Source organism: Erpetoichthys calabaricus, chromosome 10 (assembly GCF_900747795.2).
Source record: "Erpetoichthys calabaricus chromosome 10, fErpCal1.3, whole genome shotgun sequence".
Lineage (NCBI taxonomy): Eukaryota > Metazoa > Chordata > Cladistia > Polypteriformes > Polypteridae > Erpetoichthys > Erpetoichthys calabaricus.
Genome location: NC_041403.2, coordinates 2,732,584 through 2,754,060, shown reverse-complemented (window position 1 = coordinate 2,754,060; position 21,477 = coordinate 2,732,584). Strand labels below are relative to the sequence as shown.

At 38.7% G+C, this 21,477-nt stretch overlaps 2 protein-coding genes across 2 annotated transcripts in view; one reads left to right on the top strand and one right to left on the bottom strand.

Moving 5' to 3' along the window:
- The window catches only part of LOC127529379 (uncharacterized), a 773,396-nt gene that overhangs the window by 532,562 nt on the left and 219,357 nt on the right, over positions 1 to 21,477 (bottom strand). The window lies entirely within an intron of this gene.
- LOC114658698 (uncharacterized) overlaps positions 1 to 21,477 on the top strand; it is a 115,110-nt gene that overhangs the window by 46,934 nt on the left and 46,699 nt on the right. The window contains 2 exon segments of the mRNA XM_028810732.2: positions 3,475 to 3,575; positions 7,852 to 8,032. Coding sequence (XP_028666565.2) covers positions 3,475 to 3,575; positions 7,852 to 8,032 — 282 coding nt within the window.

Sequence of the window (21,477 nt, the reverse complement as noted above, 5' to 3'; positions counted from 1 at the left end):
TTTAATATTCTCTCTAAAATTCTTGAGTTTAGATTTGTTTATTGATTAATGATAGGACTGATTTTTGGTTTCAGATCAATACTCATTTTACGCTTCCTCTCCAGGGGCCTCATGTATAAACGGTGCGTACGCACAGAAATGTTGCGTACGAACCTTTCCACGCTCAAATCGCGATGTATAAAACCTAAACTTGGCGTAAAGCCACGCACATTTCCACGGTAACTCATTCCTTGGCGTATGCAATTTATCCGCCCGGTTTTGCAGACTGGCGGCACCCAGTGTCAAAGCAGTACTACTGTTCCTGTGTGATCACCCTTTCTTTCTTAAATCCACATTCCTGGCGTGGCTTTATAAATACACTGAAATTAACTGCATATTGTTTATTAGTGTAATGCATCTGATTGTAATTAACCTGTAGCAATATAATGGTCCAGGGAATAGCCATAGTATTCCAAATACCAGAACTGCTTTAGCGTTGTAACTCTCACTGCATCTTCTTTCAGCTGATCCCGTTAAGGGCTGCCACAGCAGATCATCTTTTTCCACATTACTCTCACTGCACCACTTGGAGTATTTATATCACTGTATCTGAGTGGGAAATCACAGCAGCAGCTGATTGGAAAGAGAATTATCGGTATACAGCATGAAGCAGATGCTGCCTGAGCCACAGCAAATGCTTTAGTCCCTGTACGGACTTCGCGGTTTAGAAACAGTTTCATCCCAAGAACTCTAAACGCACTAAATCAGTCCATCAAGTGCTCCTTGTAGAACTGTTAGTACTTATAAGTACAATTACCCCACTGTAAACTTGCACTACAGTTATAATATTGCACAACCTGCGCCACTCTATAAAGCGCGTATTTACATGTGATGACGGTATTCATTTCTAAGACGAAATGCAGCAAAACATGTTGATTATATTATACAGATAAAACTTTAACTTCATTTAAATAATCTGTATTGTTAATAATTAAACATGTGAGGACACGGTGCCGCAGCGCTAGCTGGTTCACGGATAGCTCCTGCCTTGCGTTGTATTCTTGCTGGTGCTGACGCGACACTGGAAAGATAGACGGATATAATAATTAAACATGTACTACTAAGATATTTCAATGTTCCTTAAAAGTTTTGAAGAATCGAAGTTCTAAGCTTACAGATGGCTTCACGTCTATTACATAGCTTATTGTGTGGCGATTGAGTTTTTGGAGAAAGAAAAGTAAGGACAGGAATTGGAGGTTAGTACGTTTGAAAGAGACAGTACTGCTGTGATAAATTATTTCATTGAAGGTTGCGCATGGCGCAGCAAGCCTCTTGCGTGAGACATGAACAAGCACTGCGCCACCGTGTTCCCATGTTTAATAACATGCTTTCATTCCTATCATCATGAAAAAGATATCACGTATACATCTCAGTATTTTAATTATTCAGAGAGCTGTAATATCAAGAATGTAATGGATTATGTGTCCTGTCGGAGAAAGAGAAAGCCCGTTTAAAAAGCAGGTAGTGATTCACACACATAGAGCACATAGAAGATCAAACACAGAACAAAGCATTTAACATGCCACTTTAGTTACAATGGGATTTGAGAAACTAGTAAATTAAACGATTTTAAGATGAAGTTTATGATGTTCTACTTTAATGGCAAAATAAACTACGTGATTAAAGTGGAAATTTCGAGATTAAAGTTGACATTTTGTGCTTTTTTCCCCACTGTGTGCCTATTTTTTGTCTGTACCCTAATAAGCTTTCATATGACACTCAGAAGGTGGGCTACGACTCGCTTTTTCACGGCGACTTTGATATGTGATTTCTTTTTTATTTCGGACACTGTGCGACTTTGTGAAGTTAAGCCTTCGAGTTTCTCCGACACTCTGTCACTCGATCAGCTTCCTTTTGTTGATTATACCACTGTTTAAACCAACACATAGTACGTTTCTCCTTTGCCTCCACTTGGTATTCGCTGAAATTCTTATATTTTCTCCCGTGCTTTTCCCATTGTCTTTTCACAGAAGGCTATTTATATTGATTTGCATATTCAAAGAGGCGTAATTCTGGGAGGAGTTGGGGCGGGACAGAAGGCGCGTGCACGTGCGTTACTTTTCACGCAAATCGGGATTTATGTAGTGGAAGAACGTGAAAGTATGCGTGCGCACAGATTCCTGCATCTGGATTTTTCTGTGCGTACGCACAATCCCGCTTTTGTGCTTACGCCATGTTATAGTGTGAGTTCTACGCACGGCGTTATACATGAGGCCCCTGGTCATCCACTTAAAGTATAGTAGCCTATAATTTTCCTGTCTGCAGTAATTTTTTTCTCATATATTTCTAAAACATTTCCCTATGTTTCTGAACATAAAGATTTTTAGCATTCAGTTATTTCTGTTATGGTATGACACTTTTGCTGACAGACTTTTATGACCAATTGTGCTATTTAACATGTTTCAGGTTTCAAATCAGTTGAACTTACAACTGTTTTTTGTCTTTGATTTCTAGCCATGCTTTTAGTTGAGTCATTTCTTAGGTTTGTTTTACTGGTTTTGACAACATTTGCTTATTGACTTTTGGTTCATCTTCTGACTTGTTGTAAACATTTTCCCCGCGGTCTTCTGTGTTTCAGCTCTTGGCAGAGCACCTGGTACACGTTTAACAGCAAGAGCTTGCAATACAATTACCAGGACATGTGTCTTTCATATTGTCAGAGCCTGATATCTTGACCTGCTGAAATTGTGGTCCTGACTGGGGTGGACACTCTGTTTGTATCAATCAGGTTTCTTCCACAAATGGTAGATACATGTGGGGTCCTAGAAGTTGTCTAGCCTTGTACTTGGTGGTGTCTGCTCATTTCTACATTAAAGATAATCCTCTATTAAATCTGACAGCTTTTTTAGGTGTGCGTCTTTCTTCCTCCTATCCTGGATTGAATGTTTTCTTAACCATCACACCTCTATATCATCCTCAGTAACTGTTCTTCCAGGGGTGCTGCCATGATAGTACTCTTTCTGTTTAAGTTCCTTGTAGATTTACATGTTGTAAACTGGCCCCTGGTTATATGCACATTTTTTAAGTGTTTTAATATAAACTTTCTCACTCACCCAAACTCACCCGTTTTGTTTGATGCTTAATAAAGTTCACTCAGTGACACAAAACGATTGACAGTGGGACTGCTTTGCTGTGAGTTATAAAGTAACCGGTTGCCTCAACTCAAATCCAAACATAATTCATTGTGATTTCCTAATTTTGCCATTGATATTATCAGATTTATTGTGAGTTTTTTTGGAGCAAATACAGGTAAAAATAATCCACATTACTCAAGGACAGCTGCCTCAGTCACACCAGAGACAACCAAGATGAATCAAACTACTTGAGGAAAGGAAACAATAAAGTTTGGATATAACATGAAGTTAGATGGAGATGATGTGAGAAATGGGAGGTAGAAGTAGAGTTTCAAAGGAACTTTCTTGTTTTACCCTGCAGGCATTCCTCAGCTTGTGCTGGTCACTAAGATAGATGAGGCCTGCCAAGAAGTTAATAAGGACCTTACCAAAGTGTACTGGAGCAATTATCTTCATGAAAAGGTAAGTTGAAGGAAGGAAATAGAAGACAGGATCAAATAAACAAAATAATAAAATCATGCAGTGTCTGCCTCACAAACAATAAAGCATTAACTGAACCCTTACAAATTCTCAACAATGCCATCTGTGTTCCAATTGCTGCTCCATCCATGCAAAACTACTTGTGCTGTGATGGTGTAGGTGAGTCTGGCCAATCAGGTGGATGATGCCTCCTGCAGGTCTTTGACCACACACCCGGCTCTCTCCTCACTTCTACCTTCAGTGCTACTTGCTGTCAAGATGCCAGAAGAGTTCATTATCTGATATTGATTAAGTGGTTCTTGTTTTTACTTAGATTGTTATTCATTTACACTTAAAGTGAGAGGATGCCTGAGGAGTGGAGAAGAAGTGCCCTGGTACCGATTTTTAAGAATAAGGGGGATGTGCAGAGCTTTAGTAATTGCAGAGGGATAAGTTGATGAGCCACAGCATGAAGTTATGGGAAAGAGTAGTGGAAGCTCGGTTAAGAAGGGAGGTGATGGTCAGTGAGCAGCAGCATGGTTTCATGCCAAGAAAGAGCACCACAGATGTGATGTTTGCTCTGAGGGTGTTCATGGAGAACATTAGAACACTCTAGATGAGAACAGGCCATTCAGCCCAACAAAGCTCGCCAGTCTTATCCACTTATTTCTTCCAAAAAAACATCAAGTCAAGTTTTGAAAGTCTCTAAAGTCTTACTGTCTACCACACTACTTGGTCGCTTATTCCAAGTGTCTATCGTTCTTTGTGTAAAGAACAACTTCCTAATGTTTGTGCGAAATTTACCCTTAACATGTTTCCAAGTGTGTCCTTGTGTTCTTGATGAACTCATTTTAAAGTCACCGTCTCTCATCCACTGGACTAATTCCCCTCATAATTTTAAACACTTCAGTCATGTCTCCTCTTAATCTTCTTTTGCTTAAACTGTAAAGGCTCGGCTCTTTTAATCTTTCCTCATAATTCAACCCCTGTAGCCCTGGAATCAGCCTAGTCGCTCTTCTCTGGACATTCTGTAGCGCTGCTATGTCCTTTTTGTAGCCTGGAGACCAAAACTGCACACAGGACTCCAGATGAGGCATCACCAGTGTGTTATAAAGACAGAGCAGAACCTCCTGTGACTTGTACTCCACACATCAAGGCGCTATATAACCTGACACTCTGTTAGCCTTCTTAATGGCTTCTGAACACTGAAGGGAAGTCGATAGCTTAGAGTCCACTACGACTCCTAATCCTTCTCATAAGGTGTACACTCGATTTTCCGACCACCCATTATGTATTCAAACCTGACATTTTTTACTTCCTATGTGTAATACTTTACATTTACTGGCATTAAATTTCATCTGCCACAAATCTGCCCAAGCCTGTCTGCTGTCCAAGTCCTTCTGTAATGATATAACAGATTCCAAACTATCTGCTAATCCACCTATCTTGGTATCATCTGCAAACTTAACCAGCTTGTTACTTATATTCCTATCTAAATCATTTATTTGTATTAAAAATAGCAGCAGCCCTACCACTGACCCCTGTGGAACACCACTCTTAACATCGGCCAATTCTGATGAGGTTCCTCGCACCATCACCCTCTTCTTCCTGTGTCTGAGCCAATTCTGCACCCGTCTACAAACATCACCCTGATCTCCCACTTCTTTTAATTTGATGCCCAACCTCTCATGTGGCACCTTATCAAATGCTTTCTGAGAAGTATAGAAAAGGCCAGAAGGAGTTGCATTGCGTGTTTGTGGACCTGGAGAAAGCATATGACAGGGTGCCTCGAGAGGAGCTGTGGTATTGTATGAGGAAGTCAGGAGTGGCAGGGAAGTATTAAGAGTTGTACAGGATAAGTACGAGGGAGTGTGACTGTGGTGAGGTCTGCGGTAGGAGTGATGGATGCATTCATCATAGAGGTGGGATTACATCAGGGATCGGTTCTGAGCCCTTTCTTATTTGTAATGGTGATGGACAGGTTGACAGACAAGATTAGACAGGAGTTGCCGTGGACTATGATGTTTGCTGAGGAGACCTTGGAGAGGTGGAGATATGAGAGGAAAGGAATGAAGGTCAGTAGGACCACAACGACAAAATACATGCGTGTAAATGAGAGGAAGGACTGTGGAATGGTGAGGATGCAGGAAGTAGAGTTGACAAAGGTCGATGAGAGTTAAGCCTGATAATGGGCATGTTCATTTACAACAAATGATTCATAATTGTGCTCCTGGAAGAATCTGCCTTTCTCTGTTAAAGCTGTAGGTTGATAAGTCACTTAAACTAGATTGGGTAATATGTCACCCAGCATCAATTGCCATCTGCAGGGTTGTATTTTTAATGCCCTGGGAGTCTCCACCTGCCTTCCTGAGACTTCCTAGACTTGTAAGGTGCAATGAAAACATTCCAGGGATTGCTGGAATGCAGAGTTCAGCACACGTGTGAACATTTTGCTGTCAATCACCCCTTCAGCCCCACCTGTCTTGAGGGTGATATGCTGACTACTACAATATACTGTCACAAAAAGACAAGAGAAATAATAAGGGTTTTCAGCACCTTCCGGTGGTCCCCATATATCTGAAAACAAAACAATAAAACAATTCACTGAAAACCAAAATAACGTCTTTAGTGACATGAGCCGTAAGCTAGACTGACTTCATGATTGCAGCAGACCCACTTATGGTGGAAAAGGTGGGTGCATCTGTGTGGGAAAAAGAAGTGACGTCACACAGCAGCCCGCCGCTGATCGCTGAATGTGGAGGTAGAATGAAATGAGAGGCATTAAGTGACAGCACCAACCCTTCTGCATGGAATTGTATTACTGGTCGACAAGTCCTGAAGTTGTCTCTGAAATGTATATGTTTGACAATGGATATATTTTGTTGTATTCTGTTAATTTGACAAAAAAGTGATTTTCGGGACTTTAAAGAAAAGACTGGATTGATATACCGTAGATTATTTTGAATGATTTGTGTAATGTATTCATATAAGTGTCTGTAGTAGCATCTGGTTCATAATATAAAGTTCAACAAAGTATATTATATTATAGACCCTAAACACATTTGTATGTGTTCATTATGCTGATGTACTCAATGTCCCTTTATGTATTTAGAATTAATTACATGTGGCTGATTCCAAATGCTGTATTTGGAATGCTTTTTCAGACATTTTCATAGAAGATATTTTCATCACTACTAGCTGCAATCAAATCTGGGTTTGTCTCTACACTCTTAAAAAGAACAGTACTAAATAACAGCTCACTGGGTTGTGTGGTTCCTCATAGAGCCATTGCTTGACAAAGACCCATTTCATTCTGTGACAGGTTCTTTGCATATGAAGTTTGTTCTTTATGCTTAGAAAAGGTTCCTAATATCTAGTCAAGTCAAGTTGGGAAGCATGCACTGGTACAGTGTGGTGCCGCACCCACTACATGACGAAACAACTCGGGATCCCGGTTGGCAACCCCCCAGGCAGACAGTCCAGTCCCACCCTCTGGAAATGACCCTCTATCTGCAGCAGCCAGGTGTTACATGGGCGGCCCCTTGGCCTGGTCCAGCCACTCGGGTCCCCGACAATGAGGATCTTACGAGCTGGATCAAACTCGGGGAAATGTGCCACATGGCCGTAGTGACGTAACTGACGCTTCCTCACAATGAAGGTAATGTGCCTCATTCAGGACTCCATGAGCAACTGCTCATTCAACACAAAGTCAAACCAACGGTACCCAAGGATTTTCCGGAGAGACACAGTACCAAAGGAGTCCAGTCTCCGTCTCAGGTCAATGGATAGCATCCACATCTCGCAACAATATCGCAAGACAGGAAACACCAGGACTCTAAAGACTTGGACCTTTAACCTTTTGCATAGATATCGGGAGCGCCACACACCCCTTTCCAGCGACCTTATGACCACCCCATGCTCTCCCAATCTGTCTACTGACTTCATAGAAATCTTTAAAGTCTGGTAGGCAAGATACTAACAGATCAAGAAAAAACGAACTTAGTCTGCATCGTATTATTCAGCAAAAGTCCCTTTAAAATCAGGAACCTATTGGTTTTTCACAAATGTGTTATCGTCATGTTCATAGCTATTATGGAGCTTGTTACAAATCTAAATAAATAAAGATTCTCTCTGGAATCTTCAAGTGCATGGTGCTCTTGGGGACCAAATATGGTTCCCTGTGGCACTGCTCTGAAGATCCCATGTGGTACCTTTACTTTTTAAAGTGTAGGTCACCTTCTTCATGTCCCTGTTAAAGTCATGTTTCTATTGTTTTCAGGTAATTCAGCTAAAACAGATGCTGGGAGTTTCTGTCTCTGCTGTCTCCCTGGTTAAGAACTACTCAACAGAGACAGAGGTTGACCTGAATGTGGACATTTTGCTCCTGAAGGCCCTACAGCAGATGCTGAGAGCCGCTGATGCCTGCTTTGATGAGATGAAGCTGAAAGGCCTAACTAGATGAAGCAGTTCTTGATGATCTTATTCAGCAATGGTCTAACGAATTCTCTCCGTTCATTCATATTCTAACATTTCTATATTAATCAAAGGGTTGGTTCATTGTACCCCCCAAACCCATCCCATCTGAGGATAGAATTAGGGAAACACTCACATACAATCTAGTTACCCTAAGGCTGTGGGCAAGAAAATCCACCCGGACATGAAGAGATCATTCAGACTCCAACAACAACATTTATTTCTATAGCACATTTTCATACAAATGATATAGCTCAAAGTGCTTTACAAGATGAAGAATGAAAAATATAAAATTTAAGATTAGGCAATACAAAGTAACAAAGAATAAAGTAAGGTCTGATGGTCAGAAGGACAGTAAAAAAAACTCCAGGGGCTGGAGAAAAAAAACCAAAAACAAAATCTGCATGGGTTCCAAGGCCACAAGACCACCCAGCCCCAGCGATAATGAGTTAAACTTGCTACAGCACTCTAAGCCTGAACCCATGGAGGTGCACTATACAAAAGAAAGAAAGAAAGAAAGAAAGAAAGAAAGAAAGAAAGAAAGAAAGAAAGAAAGAAAGAAAGAAAGAATTTGAGCTATAAGTGTGGAAAGAGCATCTCCACATCACTGTGTTGCCTCTTATAATCCCATGAATTAGAAATGCCTCAGAGTCAATACCGCACGTCTTTTCTTGGTGTGAATAACACCCCCTTCTGTCTCATCTTTACACATACATCACAGCAACATTAAAAATAAAGTAAGTAGCAATGTGATTATTTTTTCCATGAAGTAATGAGTTAGGTAATCCTCTTAAATTTGACAGAAGTCATTAGATATTTGTAATGCATTATTGTCTGTGGGTAAACAAAAGTCTTTGTAATCTAATCAGGTGGCTGCGGCCCTAATGACTGTAGCACTTGAGAGTGCTAAACATTCTTTAGGCCCTGACTGCACTCACAAAATTGAAACTCAACAAACAAGAGGAATAGTGACAAAGGGGGAAAGAAAAAGCACAAAGAAGAAGGCAAAGGCCCAAATGCAATCCTGACTCTAAGTTTAAATTTAAAAATATAATTTTTCAAAAACTTAATTTTAAATTAAAACAGAGGTGACCTCATTTGATCCATTGCTATCAGACCCTGAAACAGACTGCCCATTCTGTAATGTTATGCAATCTTATTTATCATAAATAAATCAATATAAACATTGCTACTAATATTAAAGGTATATTCCACTCACAAAGTATCGTTTTCTATATGTTCCATACTCCACGTGGTGTGTAGTGATGGCCAAGATTTTACTAAGTAAGGTGCCTAAGGAAGCCAATGCTGGACCACATTGCTGGACTTTATCTGTGGATTATGTGACGTGTGTAACGTGAAATGTTTTCATGGATGTTTTTATATTATTTGTTGTGGTCTGGTGTTTCTTTCTGTAGATACCCATCCTATCAGGAAGTTTGTTATTCCTATTCAATATGAAATCATGATACTTTTATCAGCCATCACTACAAACCAAATGAGCTAAGTAACATACTAAAATATATCATTCCTTTAAATAGATTTTTTTCAGAGATATGGTATTTCTCATTAGTCATGTTAGCTGTTATTTTTAAAGAAATGTAGGAATATTTAATATTTTTATCTTTTAATTTGGATTAGTACTCTGAATATGCCTTTTAGAGAGCTTTCTTATTCAATGAAATATTGTCAGCTCATGCCTATTTATAAATTTGCCTTGCTAACTTATGTCTTTCAACTTTCAGAAAGCCTGCCATTGGGTTAAAGCAAAATGAGCTTTTTACTTCTACTTCAATTCTGGTTTGAGGAACACAACTTTATCTAATGCTTCTTTTATATATGAGTAGGGGATGTTTGACAGCTCATTTGTATATATAGTTCCAGTCTTGGATTCATTCTTTTATAATAATTAATCTTATAACAAATTAAAGGCAATCAAGGAATGATTTGGAATGGTTTCATTCTTGGTAAATTTTTAAACTAATTCATTCATGGAAAAGTTTTATTGATGGTGGACAACATGGATGATAATTACATCTAAAGTATGATTACAATAGTATGTGGGATCTTTCACAATCTGGAGAAATCTAAGGAGAAAACTTTTACTAAGGGTGACAATTAAAGTCAGCACATCAACCACAACATTTATTTCTATAGCACATTTTCATACAAATGATGTCACTCAAAGTGCTTTGCAAGATGAAGAAAGAAAAGTTTATAAAAAAGAGAAATATAAAAATAAGATTAGACAATACTAAGTAACAAACAATAAAGTAAGGTCCGATGGCCAGGAGGACAGAAAAAACAAAACAAACAAAAAAAAAACTCCAGAGGGCTGGAGTTAAAAAAGCAAAATCTGCAGGGGTTCCAAGGCCACAAGACCGTCCAGCGTCCACTGGGCATTCTACCTCACATAAATGATCTCAATCAGTGCTCATGGTGGAAGAATTTGATGATGCTGGTCATGTGGACCTCTGGCCTTCAATCCATCAATGTAGGGACTACACGGTGCTTTGATCAGCTGGTGGTGGCGCAGATCGCCACCACAAAAAAACGGAAAAAGAACAGCAGAGAAAGTAGGGGTTACTACAGAATAATACTGCTTATCATAATTTCCAAGAAAAAATAAAAACCAATGTAAAAGATCATTCTGATGACATAGGGGATATAAAAGAGAGTTGGTGGGCAGTTTAAAATAAAACGGGTAAGCAACTGATGTGTAGCAAGTCTCTGCAGCTGTGTGTCACAAGCCAATAATATAACAACCCTTGTAAGGGAAAATAATACTGTGCCTGTTTATTATTCATCTCCATCATCACGACATCTGCTTAGAAGGCGGAATCAAAGGTGGAAGACCATCAAACATCCATCAAACATCATGGTGAGTGGCTCTCAAGCAGCTGTCTTCTGTAACATAAAGGTAGCAGCTTACGTCGGTGGCAGTGTGGTCAGTTGTATTTTATTATATACTGTATTTACAGCAGATTCAGGAAGTATTCTGATCCCTTCACTTTCTGCACATCTTTCTCATGTTTTCAGAAAGATTTGCAAATTTATTAAAAATTGATCTTCTCAAGTGCCATTAGTTTGGATGGGAAATGTCTGAAAACTGCCAACATCAGGTCTCTCCATGCATGTTCTATGGGGTTTAAGTCTGGGCTTTGGCTTTGCCACGCAAGGACACATAGAGACTTGTCCCAAAGCCATTCCAGTGTTTTATTGGCTGTATGCTTTGGGTTGTCATTATGCCGAAAGGTGAACTATCATCCCAGTCGGAGGTGGCATGTTTTCTTCAAGGACCTCTTTGTATTTGGCTGCATTAACTCTTCCCCCAGTTCTGAACAGTTTCCCTGTCCCTGCACTCCCATAGCATTGACACTGCCTCCACTAAGCTTCACCATAGGGATGGTGTTAGGCAGGTAAGGAGCAGTGCCTGGTCTGCACCTGACATAATGCTTAGAGCGCCGTGGTCTGATCAGATAAGGATCATTGGGCCTTATCCCCTCAGAGCATAAATCTCTGGTCTCACGCTGTCAGGAACTTTACATTTTATTTGGCAAACTCCATGCCAGCTGTCATATCCCTTTTAATCATGAGTGGCTTCCATCTGGCCACTCTACCACAAATGCATATGTGATGGAGTACTGCTGAGGTGGTTGTTCATCTGACAGGTTCTCTCATCTTTGCAGAGGCCTTCTAATGCTCTGTTAGAGTAACCATTGGGTTCTAGGACAAATCTCTGATGAAGGACTCTCTTGTTCAGTTACTTGGTTTGGCATTGATGGCCAACTCTTTGAAGAGTCCTGATGGTTCCAAAAGTCTATCATTTCACATTTATTGAGGCCACTGTGCTCCTGAGAACATCTCAAAACTTTAGAAAGAGTTTGATTCATTTGTACTGATCTATGCCTCGCTATAATTTAATTGCAAAGGTCTACTGAGTTCCTTGGACTTTATGGCTATGTTATTGTCCTTACATTCAGTGTAAATTGTGGGACCTCTTTGTGGTACACAAGTACACGCATGTCTTTCTAAAAGCAATCAGGATCCAGCTGTCTACAATTTGGAGCATCACAGCAAAGACTCTGAATACTTTCTTAAATGAGAGAGGTTTCAGTTTTTGATCTGTAATATATTTGCCAACCTTTCTGGTCACATATTTTCACTTTTTCATTATGGCTTATGGAGTGTAGATTGATGGACAAAAAGAGCAAATTTATGCATTTAATATTAAATCTATAACACATTACAATGTTTAAAAAAGTAAAAAGGTCTGAATTATTTCTGAATTTGCTGTATTCATTATACTGGCTGGTAGCTTAAGCTTTGTTACAGCACTGACTTTTTTGTATTCTTGCTCAGCACAGTAAACCTTTTGGTTCTTTCATGGCAAGTTAAGCTACACAGGGCTGGAGGATGGCAGATGACAAACTACTGTGTGCAATGTGGGGGGATTCAGAATGACAACATTTCAGGTTTTATTTGGATTTGCGTCCTCCTGTCTCCACTGTTGTTAGTACCTGGATATCACATTTTGAAGTGACTATGGATGTTGTTGCAGTAGGTATGGAGAAGACAAATATTTTGCCAGCCTGATTAAGTGGTTCAGCTTTTTCATACTTGCAGACTTTGGCACCAGACATGAAGGCAGGCTATAGCGTAATGAAAAAGAATTTGAGTACAATTTTTGGACAATTTTAATATTTATCCATTTTCCAAACTTGTTTGAATGACTCTCCTCATCATACAGTGTATGCAAGTATATGCAGCAACGTTAACCACCGTAGCGAATGAGGCTTTTCCAACATATACTTTATATAGGAAGCAAAACAATGTGAATTTTTGCAGATTTGTTCCTGGACTTAAATACTCATTTTATTTTATTTATTTATTTTTTTAAATTTTATTTATTAATTTTATTGTAATCATTCCATACAAATAGATCAATTTATACAAATAAGAACGGAAGACAAATCAAACCCCACCCTTGAGAAGGAGAGCAAGGCCAAAGGAGAATTGCTTAGGGCTTTTTAATAAGCCAAAAATAAACAAAAAAAAAAAAAAAGGGAAAAAACATATATATATAAATAAATAAATGGAGAAGGAAAAGAAATGCGGAAATAATTATTTCTTCTTATTCTAAAATATTATTGATTAGATCCTGCCATGTTTTGAAAAAATTCTGTTCAGATCCTCTAACTGAGAATTTGATTTTTTCCAATTTCAAATAATATAAAACATCGGTTTCCCACTGACTTATCAGAGGAGAGTTAGGATTCTTCCAATTTAACAGAATAAGTCTGCGTGCCAAAACTGCAGTGAATGCAATCACCGTTTGCTTGTCCTTCTCCACTTCAACTCCATCTGGAAGAACACCGAACAGAGCTGTTAATGGGTTAGGAGGGATTGGGACACCAAGGCTGTCTGAAAGGCACTTAAAAATTTTGGTCCAAAATGATGTTAGTTTGGTGCAGGCCCAAAACATGTGACCCAGTGAGACAGGAGTTTGGTTGCAGCGTTCACGGGTTGGATCTTGCCCTGGAAACATTTTGGACAGTTTTAAGTGAGACAGAGGAGCTCGATGTATAATTTTTAGTTGAATAATTCTATGCTTTGCGCATATAGAACTCGAGTGAATTCTCTGCAATGCTACCTTCCACTCCTTTTCTGATCTATTAATTAAGAGATCTTTTTCCCATTGTCCTCTTGGATCTTTGAAAGGAAGGGACTCTAATACGATTTTATATAATGCGGAAATGGTGTCTAATTCCTCAAAATTGAGCAGTATTTTTTCCAGCATGGTGGAGGGTACAAGATGAGGAAAATCTGGCAGTTTCTGTTTAACAAAGTTTCTAATTTGAAGATGGTGAAAGAAATGTGTAGCTGGGAGGTTGAATTTGGAACGAAATTGTTCAAAGGATGCAAAGATATTGTCTATATAAAGATCTCTGAGCAATTTAATCCCAAATCTTTTCCAGGTATTAAAAACTGGATATGTTTGCGAGGGTTGAAAGAGGTGGTTCTCCTGCAGAGGTGCCACAGATAAAAGATTTTCCATCTTAAATTGTTTTCTAAATTCGTTCCATATTCTGAGTGAGTAAAGCACAATTGGGTTATTAGTATATTTGCAATAACTTGCATTTATTGGAGCGCAGAGCAGGGAGTATAAAGAAGTACTACAGGATTTTACTTCTATTGCGGACCAAGCTTGTGTATGTTCATTTATTTGTGTCCAGTAATAAAACTGAAAATTAGGTAGACCCATGCCACCTTCTGTCTGAGGTCTCTGTAGGGTCGCTCTTCGGATATGTGAGTGTTTTGAGTTCCAAATAAATGAGGCTATAGTTGAATCTAATTGCTTAAAAAATGATTTATTGATATATATTGAAATGTTTTGAAATAAAAAAAGAAGTTTAGGAAGGATATTCATCTTAACAATGTTAATTCTTCAGGTTAGAGTGAGATGAAGGGTTGACCATCTATGCAAGTCTTGCTTAATTTTTTCCATACAGACGCCAAACTTTTGTTGATAAAGAGCTTTATGTTTACTTGTGATATTTACCCCTAGGTATTTAAACTGATCTGCTATGGTAAAAGGCAGGGTGTCCAATCTAATATTATATGCTTGTGAATTCACTGGAAAGAGTATACTTTTATTCAGATTAATTCTGAGACCAGATATCTTTTGAAATTCTGTGAGTGCTGTTAAAACTGCAGGCACAGTGTTTTCTGGGTCTGATATATATAAAACCATATCATCTGCATATAGAGAAATGTTCTGTTCTAGTCCTTCTCTGACAATCCCCTTTATCTGATAAGAATTTCAACAGTGGACCGCCAGTGGTTCAATGGCGATTGCAAACAGCAGTGGTGACAAGGGGCATCCTTGTCTGGTGCCACGTTCTAGCTTAAAGTAGTCTGAACAAATGTTGTTAATAAAAACTGAAGCTTCTGGATTGGTATAAAGTAGTTTGATTCTTGCACAAATATTCGGGCCAAACCCGAATTTCTCCAATGCAGTGAAAATGTAGTGCCAGTCAATCATATCAAATGCTTTTTTCTGTGTCTAATGATAGTAATATCTCTGGGGTGTTTGATTTTGCTGGTGAATATATAACATTAAACAAGCATCTGAGATTGGAAGATAGGTATCGGCCTTTAATAAATCCAGTATGATCTTGTGATATTACCAAAGGCAGCACTTTCTCCATCCTTCTAGCTATAATTTTTGAGAGTATCTTAACATCATTATTCAGGAGTGAAATTGGTCTGTATGATGCACATTGTAACAAGTCCTTATTTTGTTTATGAAAGATGGTGATTAATGCTTGACGAAAAGTTTGAGGTAGAATTTGATTGTCTCTAGCTTCTGTAAATGTTGCCAATAAGAGGGGAGCTAGCTGAGTGGAGAATTTCTTATAAAATTGTACAGGGTAACCATCAGGGCCTGCTGATTTCCTGCTTTGAAGTGACTTTATAGTATCTAGTAATTCTGTTAGTGTCAGAGGTTTATCCTGTTCCTCAGCACTTAAAGTATTTGTGGTGTCTGTAATGTATCCAGAAATGCATTAGATTGTGTGTTGTCTTCTTTGGGCTCAGTAGAATATAAGGATTTATAATAATCTCTAAATGTGTGCATTATATTTTTATGGTCAATGATTTCTTCTCCATTCTTGTCGGTGATTACTGGGATTGCATTGCGAACTTCTTGCTTGTGAATTTGTTGAGCTAAAAGCTTATTAGCTTTCTCTCCGTGTTCATAGTAATGATGTCTTGACTTATAAATAAGTTGTTCAGTTTCTTTAGTTGTCAAGATGTTGAGTTCTGTATGCAAAGCCTGCCTTTTCCTATGAAGAGCCTCACTTGGACGCCTGGCTTGTACTTCATCTATTCTAGTAATTTCGCTTCTTAGCTCTGACGCTTTCTTGGTTTCTAATTTATTTCTGTGGGAAACATATGAAATAATCTGTCCTCTTAAGAAGGCCTTTAGAGTTTCCCAGAGTGTTCCTGCAGAAACCTTTGAGGATGTGTTTGTCTCTAGGAAGAAAACTGATTTGTTTGGATATAAATTCTGCACAGTTCTCGTCTGCTACTAGAAGTGGGTTAAGACGCCATCTGCGAGGTGGATGTGAGGGGCTTAATGATTTTAGCTCCAACACCAGAGGTGCATGGAGATAACAATTATGTCGTATTTGCACAATTTAATCGTAGGCAAGAAATTATTATCTATAAAAAAATAATCAATTCTTGAGTAGCTATGATGCACTGGTGAGTAGAACGAATATGTTCTTGAGTTTGGGTTAAGAACCCTCCAGGGGTCTGATAAGTTGTGGTCAATTACAAACTGTGTAATTGTCTCTGCAGTGTTAGATGCCGCCCCCCCTGTGATGGGAGTCCTATCTAAGAGTGGATTTAAAACACAATTAAACTCCCCAGCCATTATAATTTTATAAGTGTTCACACTGAGAATGGATGCAAATAGATTTTGCATGAATTCCTTATCATAGACATTGGGTGCATAAACATTTATCAAAATCATTTTACTGTTAAATAAGTTGCACATGACCATCACATATCTCCCTTCAGGGTCCGATACTACATCTGATGCTACAAATGGGACTGTTCTGTGTATGAGAATTCCCACATCTCTAGTTTTCTTTGTAAAGCTAGAATGGAACATTTGGCCTGTCCAGTCTTTTTGTAGTCTGAACTGATCCTTGCTTAGTAAATGGGTCTCCTGTAAAAATACTATTTTAGCGTTTAAGCCTGTTAGGTGAGAGCATACTTTCTTTCTCTTTAATTCGTGATTCAGGCCTTTAACATTCCAGCTCACAAAGTTAACTGTCCCATCATGGGGACATTGATTCTGAGTTTTTAATGTCATTTATAGTCTTAACTGGTAGTGAGGCAGTTTTAATCTTAATTTCAAATTTCCCCACGAGTTATTGCCATATAGCCTATTGTTACGTTGATATTTATAGTTATAAGGATTAGAAGAATAGATTAGATACTTTATCCCCCCACCCCCTCATTTTGCCTCCCCGCATGATGCTAGATCCCACTTCACGATGTCCCGGTCCTCTGACATACGAAGAGACAGAGCACGTCCAAAACAAAACAAGCCCCCCCCCCCCGCAGCGGCGTTTGAGAATTAAAACAAAGTAGAGATATCTATTGCAGCTAAAGTCTAAATAGTATCTGCCAAAAATATAATCATTAACAGTCTTTAAGCTTAAAATATAATCTCAAGCAATTTTAAGATATTAAGATAATAAAATAATGAACCCTGGGGAATGATTTTAAAAAGTGGTCTAGGATAAACTTAGTAGATCCTAATGCAATAGTAGAAATAGCAATAAACCAAGGGTATGATGTTAAACAGTCTACTTTAGGGTAGTAAAAGAAAAAGAAAAAAACCAAACCCTACTTTAATTACTCATTTTAACTCAAAATACACAAACACAAGGCAGAGTGCATTGCAAATTAAATCAAATCAATTTTTGTTTGTCACATACAGTTATACATGCAGTGCTATAAGTGGTGAAATGCTTTAGTTGCTCCACTACAATATAAGAGGACAATAACAATAATACATGACTTTTTAAATATCAACAGAAACCATTATGTTAAAAAGGTAGTAAAGTATTTATGTGTTGTTTACCTTTAATTAAGTTGTCGTCCACCTTGAATTTATTAAACATTGTGATTGGCCTGTGCGGAGTTGGAACTTGGCCAATCACAGTGCTTCACTTTGAATTTATAGATTAGTTTGTCCAATGTGAAAGTCAGTGTAATTATATATATAAAGTAAGTACAATTTAATTGTTTTTCCTTATAGTATATTGTTTATGTGTTTAAGTTCGTAATTTGGGTATATATAATATTTCAGTACAGTTTCTAAAATATAGATGTTTTGAGGAAGCTAAAGTATACCTGAAGAGATGCTATTAGGAGTTTCACACATATTGTTTGATATGGAATTACAGTATTACAGTTTCCTCATGTATAATATATGTATATATTAAGAATAATTTACTTATTTAAGTTGAGTAAAATACTTTATAGTTTTAATATTCTAGCAATTGCCTGATATTGATGTATACTGAATATACTACATCATCTAGTGGATAAATAAAGTACCCTGTTAATAACTACTGTTAACAGTGAAACATTTAAGAGAAAGAAAATGTGATAGCTAATTTATGTTTATTATTTATTTTAGACCATACCTTCACATTTGTGTAACATAATGGAATAGTACAGTATGCATTATATTAGAATTACACAATATGTGATTAATAAATTATAAATGATTTATCGTTTAATAAGTTACAGTTAACAACTTAGGCAGTATGGTATAGTAGTAAGGCTTTGGACCTACCATCTCTAACTCTGAGGTTGTGGGTTCAGATCCCATTACTGACACTGTGTCGCCATGAACAAGTTGCTTGACATGCCTATGCTCCAAATAGAAAAAGAAATGTAACCAGTTTTATATCAAATGTTGGAAGCTGTCTTACACAAATGTGTAAGCCAAATAATAATGTAATATAAGAAAATTAAAACTAGGCCATTATGTGGCTCCTGACACTTTCTCATTCAAGATATGAATGGACTGTGGACAGGAGCTCATCATCAGTCTCTCTCGTCTTCAGGCAGCAGTACCATTATCTTGACCGCCACACAAAAGAGGGCGTTATTAGGATGGCTGGAATCACTAATAATTTCATTTTCCCTGGTCCAACATCACCTGGTGTATCTGTCCTGGAGGATGAAGAGTGCATACCTTCTGATGCATTTAGCAAACCGCGCCACTCTCTGCAGTTCTTTGTGGTCCTGCTGAATGCTGATTTAAAACCAGGCAGTATCACTTACTGTCTGGATACTTTCAATAGTGGATGTGTAGAAGTTATTTTGTAGAGTGGATCAGCGAATTTCACCAATGCTTTGTGAGGCCAGTGTGACATCATCCAGAGCTGTAAGAGCCAACATTGATGGGACTGCCCCCCGGGTCTATAATGTTAATCATTTCCATTACAGGCTCTGTGGGACGAGTTGACTGTGCATGTAACAAAATATGTAGGTCGGTCTTCAAGTTCCATGTCAATATAAAAGAAGGAGGCGCACGCCCTATGCATGCATAGTAATTAGCCATGTGCATGGAGCAGCAAGAGTGAAAACAAAACCTTGTATAAGTCTGACATGCCCCGCCCCCCAAACAGAGGAGACTCTATGAAATAATAATAATAATAACGAAAGATTTACTACTATTTACAAGACATTTCTATCTTTTTAATAGGAGGAAAATCAGCCCTGAGAGTTTGGAGAGCCTTCAGCGCAACTACAAAAAAAACAAAATGAGCCAGTGGCTTCAAACATGACACGCCGCTTTGAACTTCCTACCTTTAAAAGACCTACATATTTGTTCTGACTTTTGACTACAATTTCACCATTTCCACTTTGTTTTGACGAAATATATGATCTCACATCTCCGCATTCTCTCTTTTTAGATCTCACGGAGGCACGGTGGTGCAGTGGTTGAAACTCTTGCCGCACAGCTCAGGTCACTTGTTTGGCCACAATAATCGGTCTAGTATAGTTGGCATATGTTTCCCTAGCCCTCTGAGACACTTTAAAGATGACTGCACCATTATAATTCTGTCAAATTTAGTTCACTTAGTCCTTCCCCATTGACTTCAATGCATTTCATCAAGTTCGGCGATATTCATGTAAACACAAGAACATTTCAGTGATTTCTCCAAACCCAAGGAAAAACAAACACCATGGATTTTGCTCATCATTATTATTTAGTATCTGGGAGGGCAACCTGAAATCCCTGAGGCTTCTGTGGGGGTAAAGAGATTGTTGTACATCCTTCACCAAGGTGTCAATGTGCTTGGACCAGGTTAGGTCCTCTTTGATCTGGACAACAAGGTATCTGCAATTGTCCAACGTCTCTTCCTGAGTGCTTCAATAGTACTTTCAATATTGAAGGGATGGTAGTGCCCCTGCTGTTTTCTCCCAAAGTCTCCTTTGTCTTACTTACATTCAGGAGTGGGTGGGTACTGTAGGCTAGGTTAGGTAGTTTTTTTAGGGAAATTTGTTTGCAGCAGGACATTACAAAAACATAAGAGAATGATTACACAGATGCAAGAAAATAACCAAAGACACAACATTTGACAACCAGTGTTATCATAAGTACACACATTCACAATTAGTACAAAGAAGAGTATTTAGCCTTTTTTATTGAATTTAATAAAAGCAATTAACATTCCATACAAACAAGTCAAACAAGTCATCAAATATCACCCTTCAGAATCGGGTGCTACTTCTGATACTACAAATGAAATTGTTCTATGTATTAAAATTCCCACACCTCTAGTTTTCTTTGTATAGCTGGAGTGGAATATTTGGACAGTCCAATCTGTTTGCAACTTAAACTGATCCTTGCTTAATAAGTGAGTCTCCTGTAAAAATATTATCTGTGTGTTTAGACCTGTTAGGTGAGAGAATACTTTCTTTGTCTTTAATTTGTGACTGAGACCTTTGACATTCTAGCTTAGAAAGTTCAGAAAGTTTAGAATTAGCTTGCTCCCTTTCTCTCTCCCTAAAGCTCCCCAGCCCCCCCCCCCCCCCCCCCCCATCCTCCCATTTTGCCTCTCCACGTGAGACTAGACCCCCATAATTCGTAAAGTTGTGCCTACTTGGATGACATTGCCATCTATTCCAGCACCTGGGTGGAACACCTACAGCAGGTTAAGGCTGTATTACAGATGCTAGCGAATGCCGGTCTTCGTATTAATCCAAAGAAATGTTACCCAAGTGTTAACCAAGAGGCAGGTGCAGGCATTTCTCGGCTTAGCGTGCTACTATCGGTTTTCCGAGAGAGCCATGCCCTTGACAAATCTTACAAGGAAGGGGAAACCTAATCAGATGTTATGGGATGACGTTACAGACGCTGCATTTAGTGACTTTAAGCAGGCCCTTACATCAGCTCCTATTTTGAAAGCACCTAATTTTTCTGTGCCTTTCATTCTCCAGATGGTTGCTTCGGACACAGGTCTTGGTGCTGTGTTGAGCCAGAACGTTGATGGAGTAGAACACCCCATTATGTACCTGAGCCAGAAACTGTTGGTATTTGGCAGTGGAACGGGAAGCTTTTGCGATTAAATGGGCGATTACTCAGCTGAGGCACTACTTCTTGGGATGTGAGTTCACCCTGGTGACTGACCATGCACTGTTACAGTGGATGGCATTACACAGGGATTCAAATCTGCAAGTTACAAGGTGGTTTTTAGACCTACAGTCTAACAAGTTTTCAGTTATTTATTGTCGAGGTGTACTGCAGGCCAACACTGATGCCCTTTCCCGAAGCCACAACCTCACGACAAGGTACGCCTGACCCAATGGGTCTGGGCTGAGGGCGGGCTGT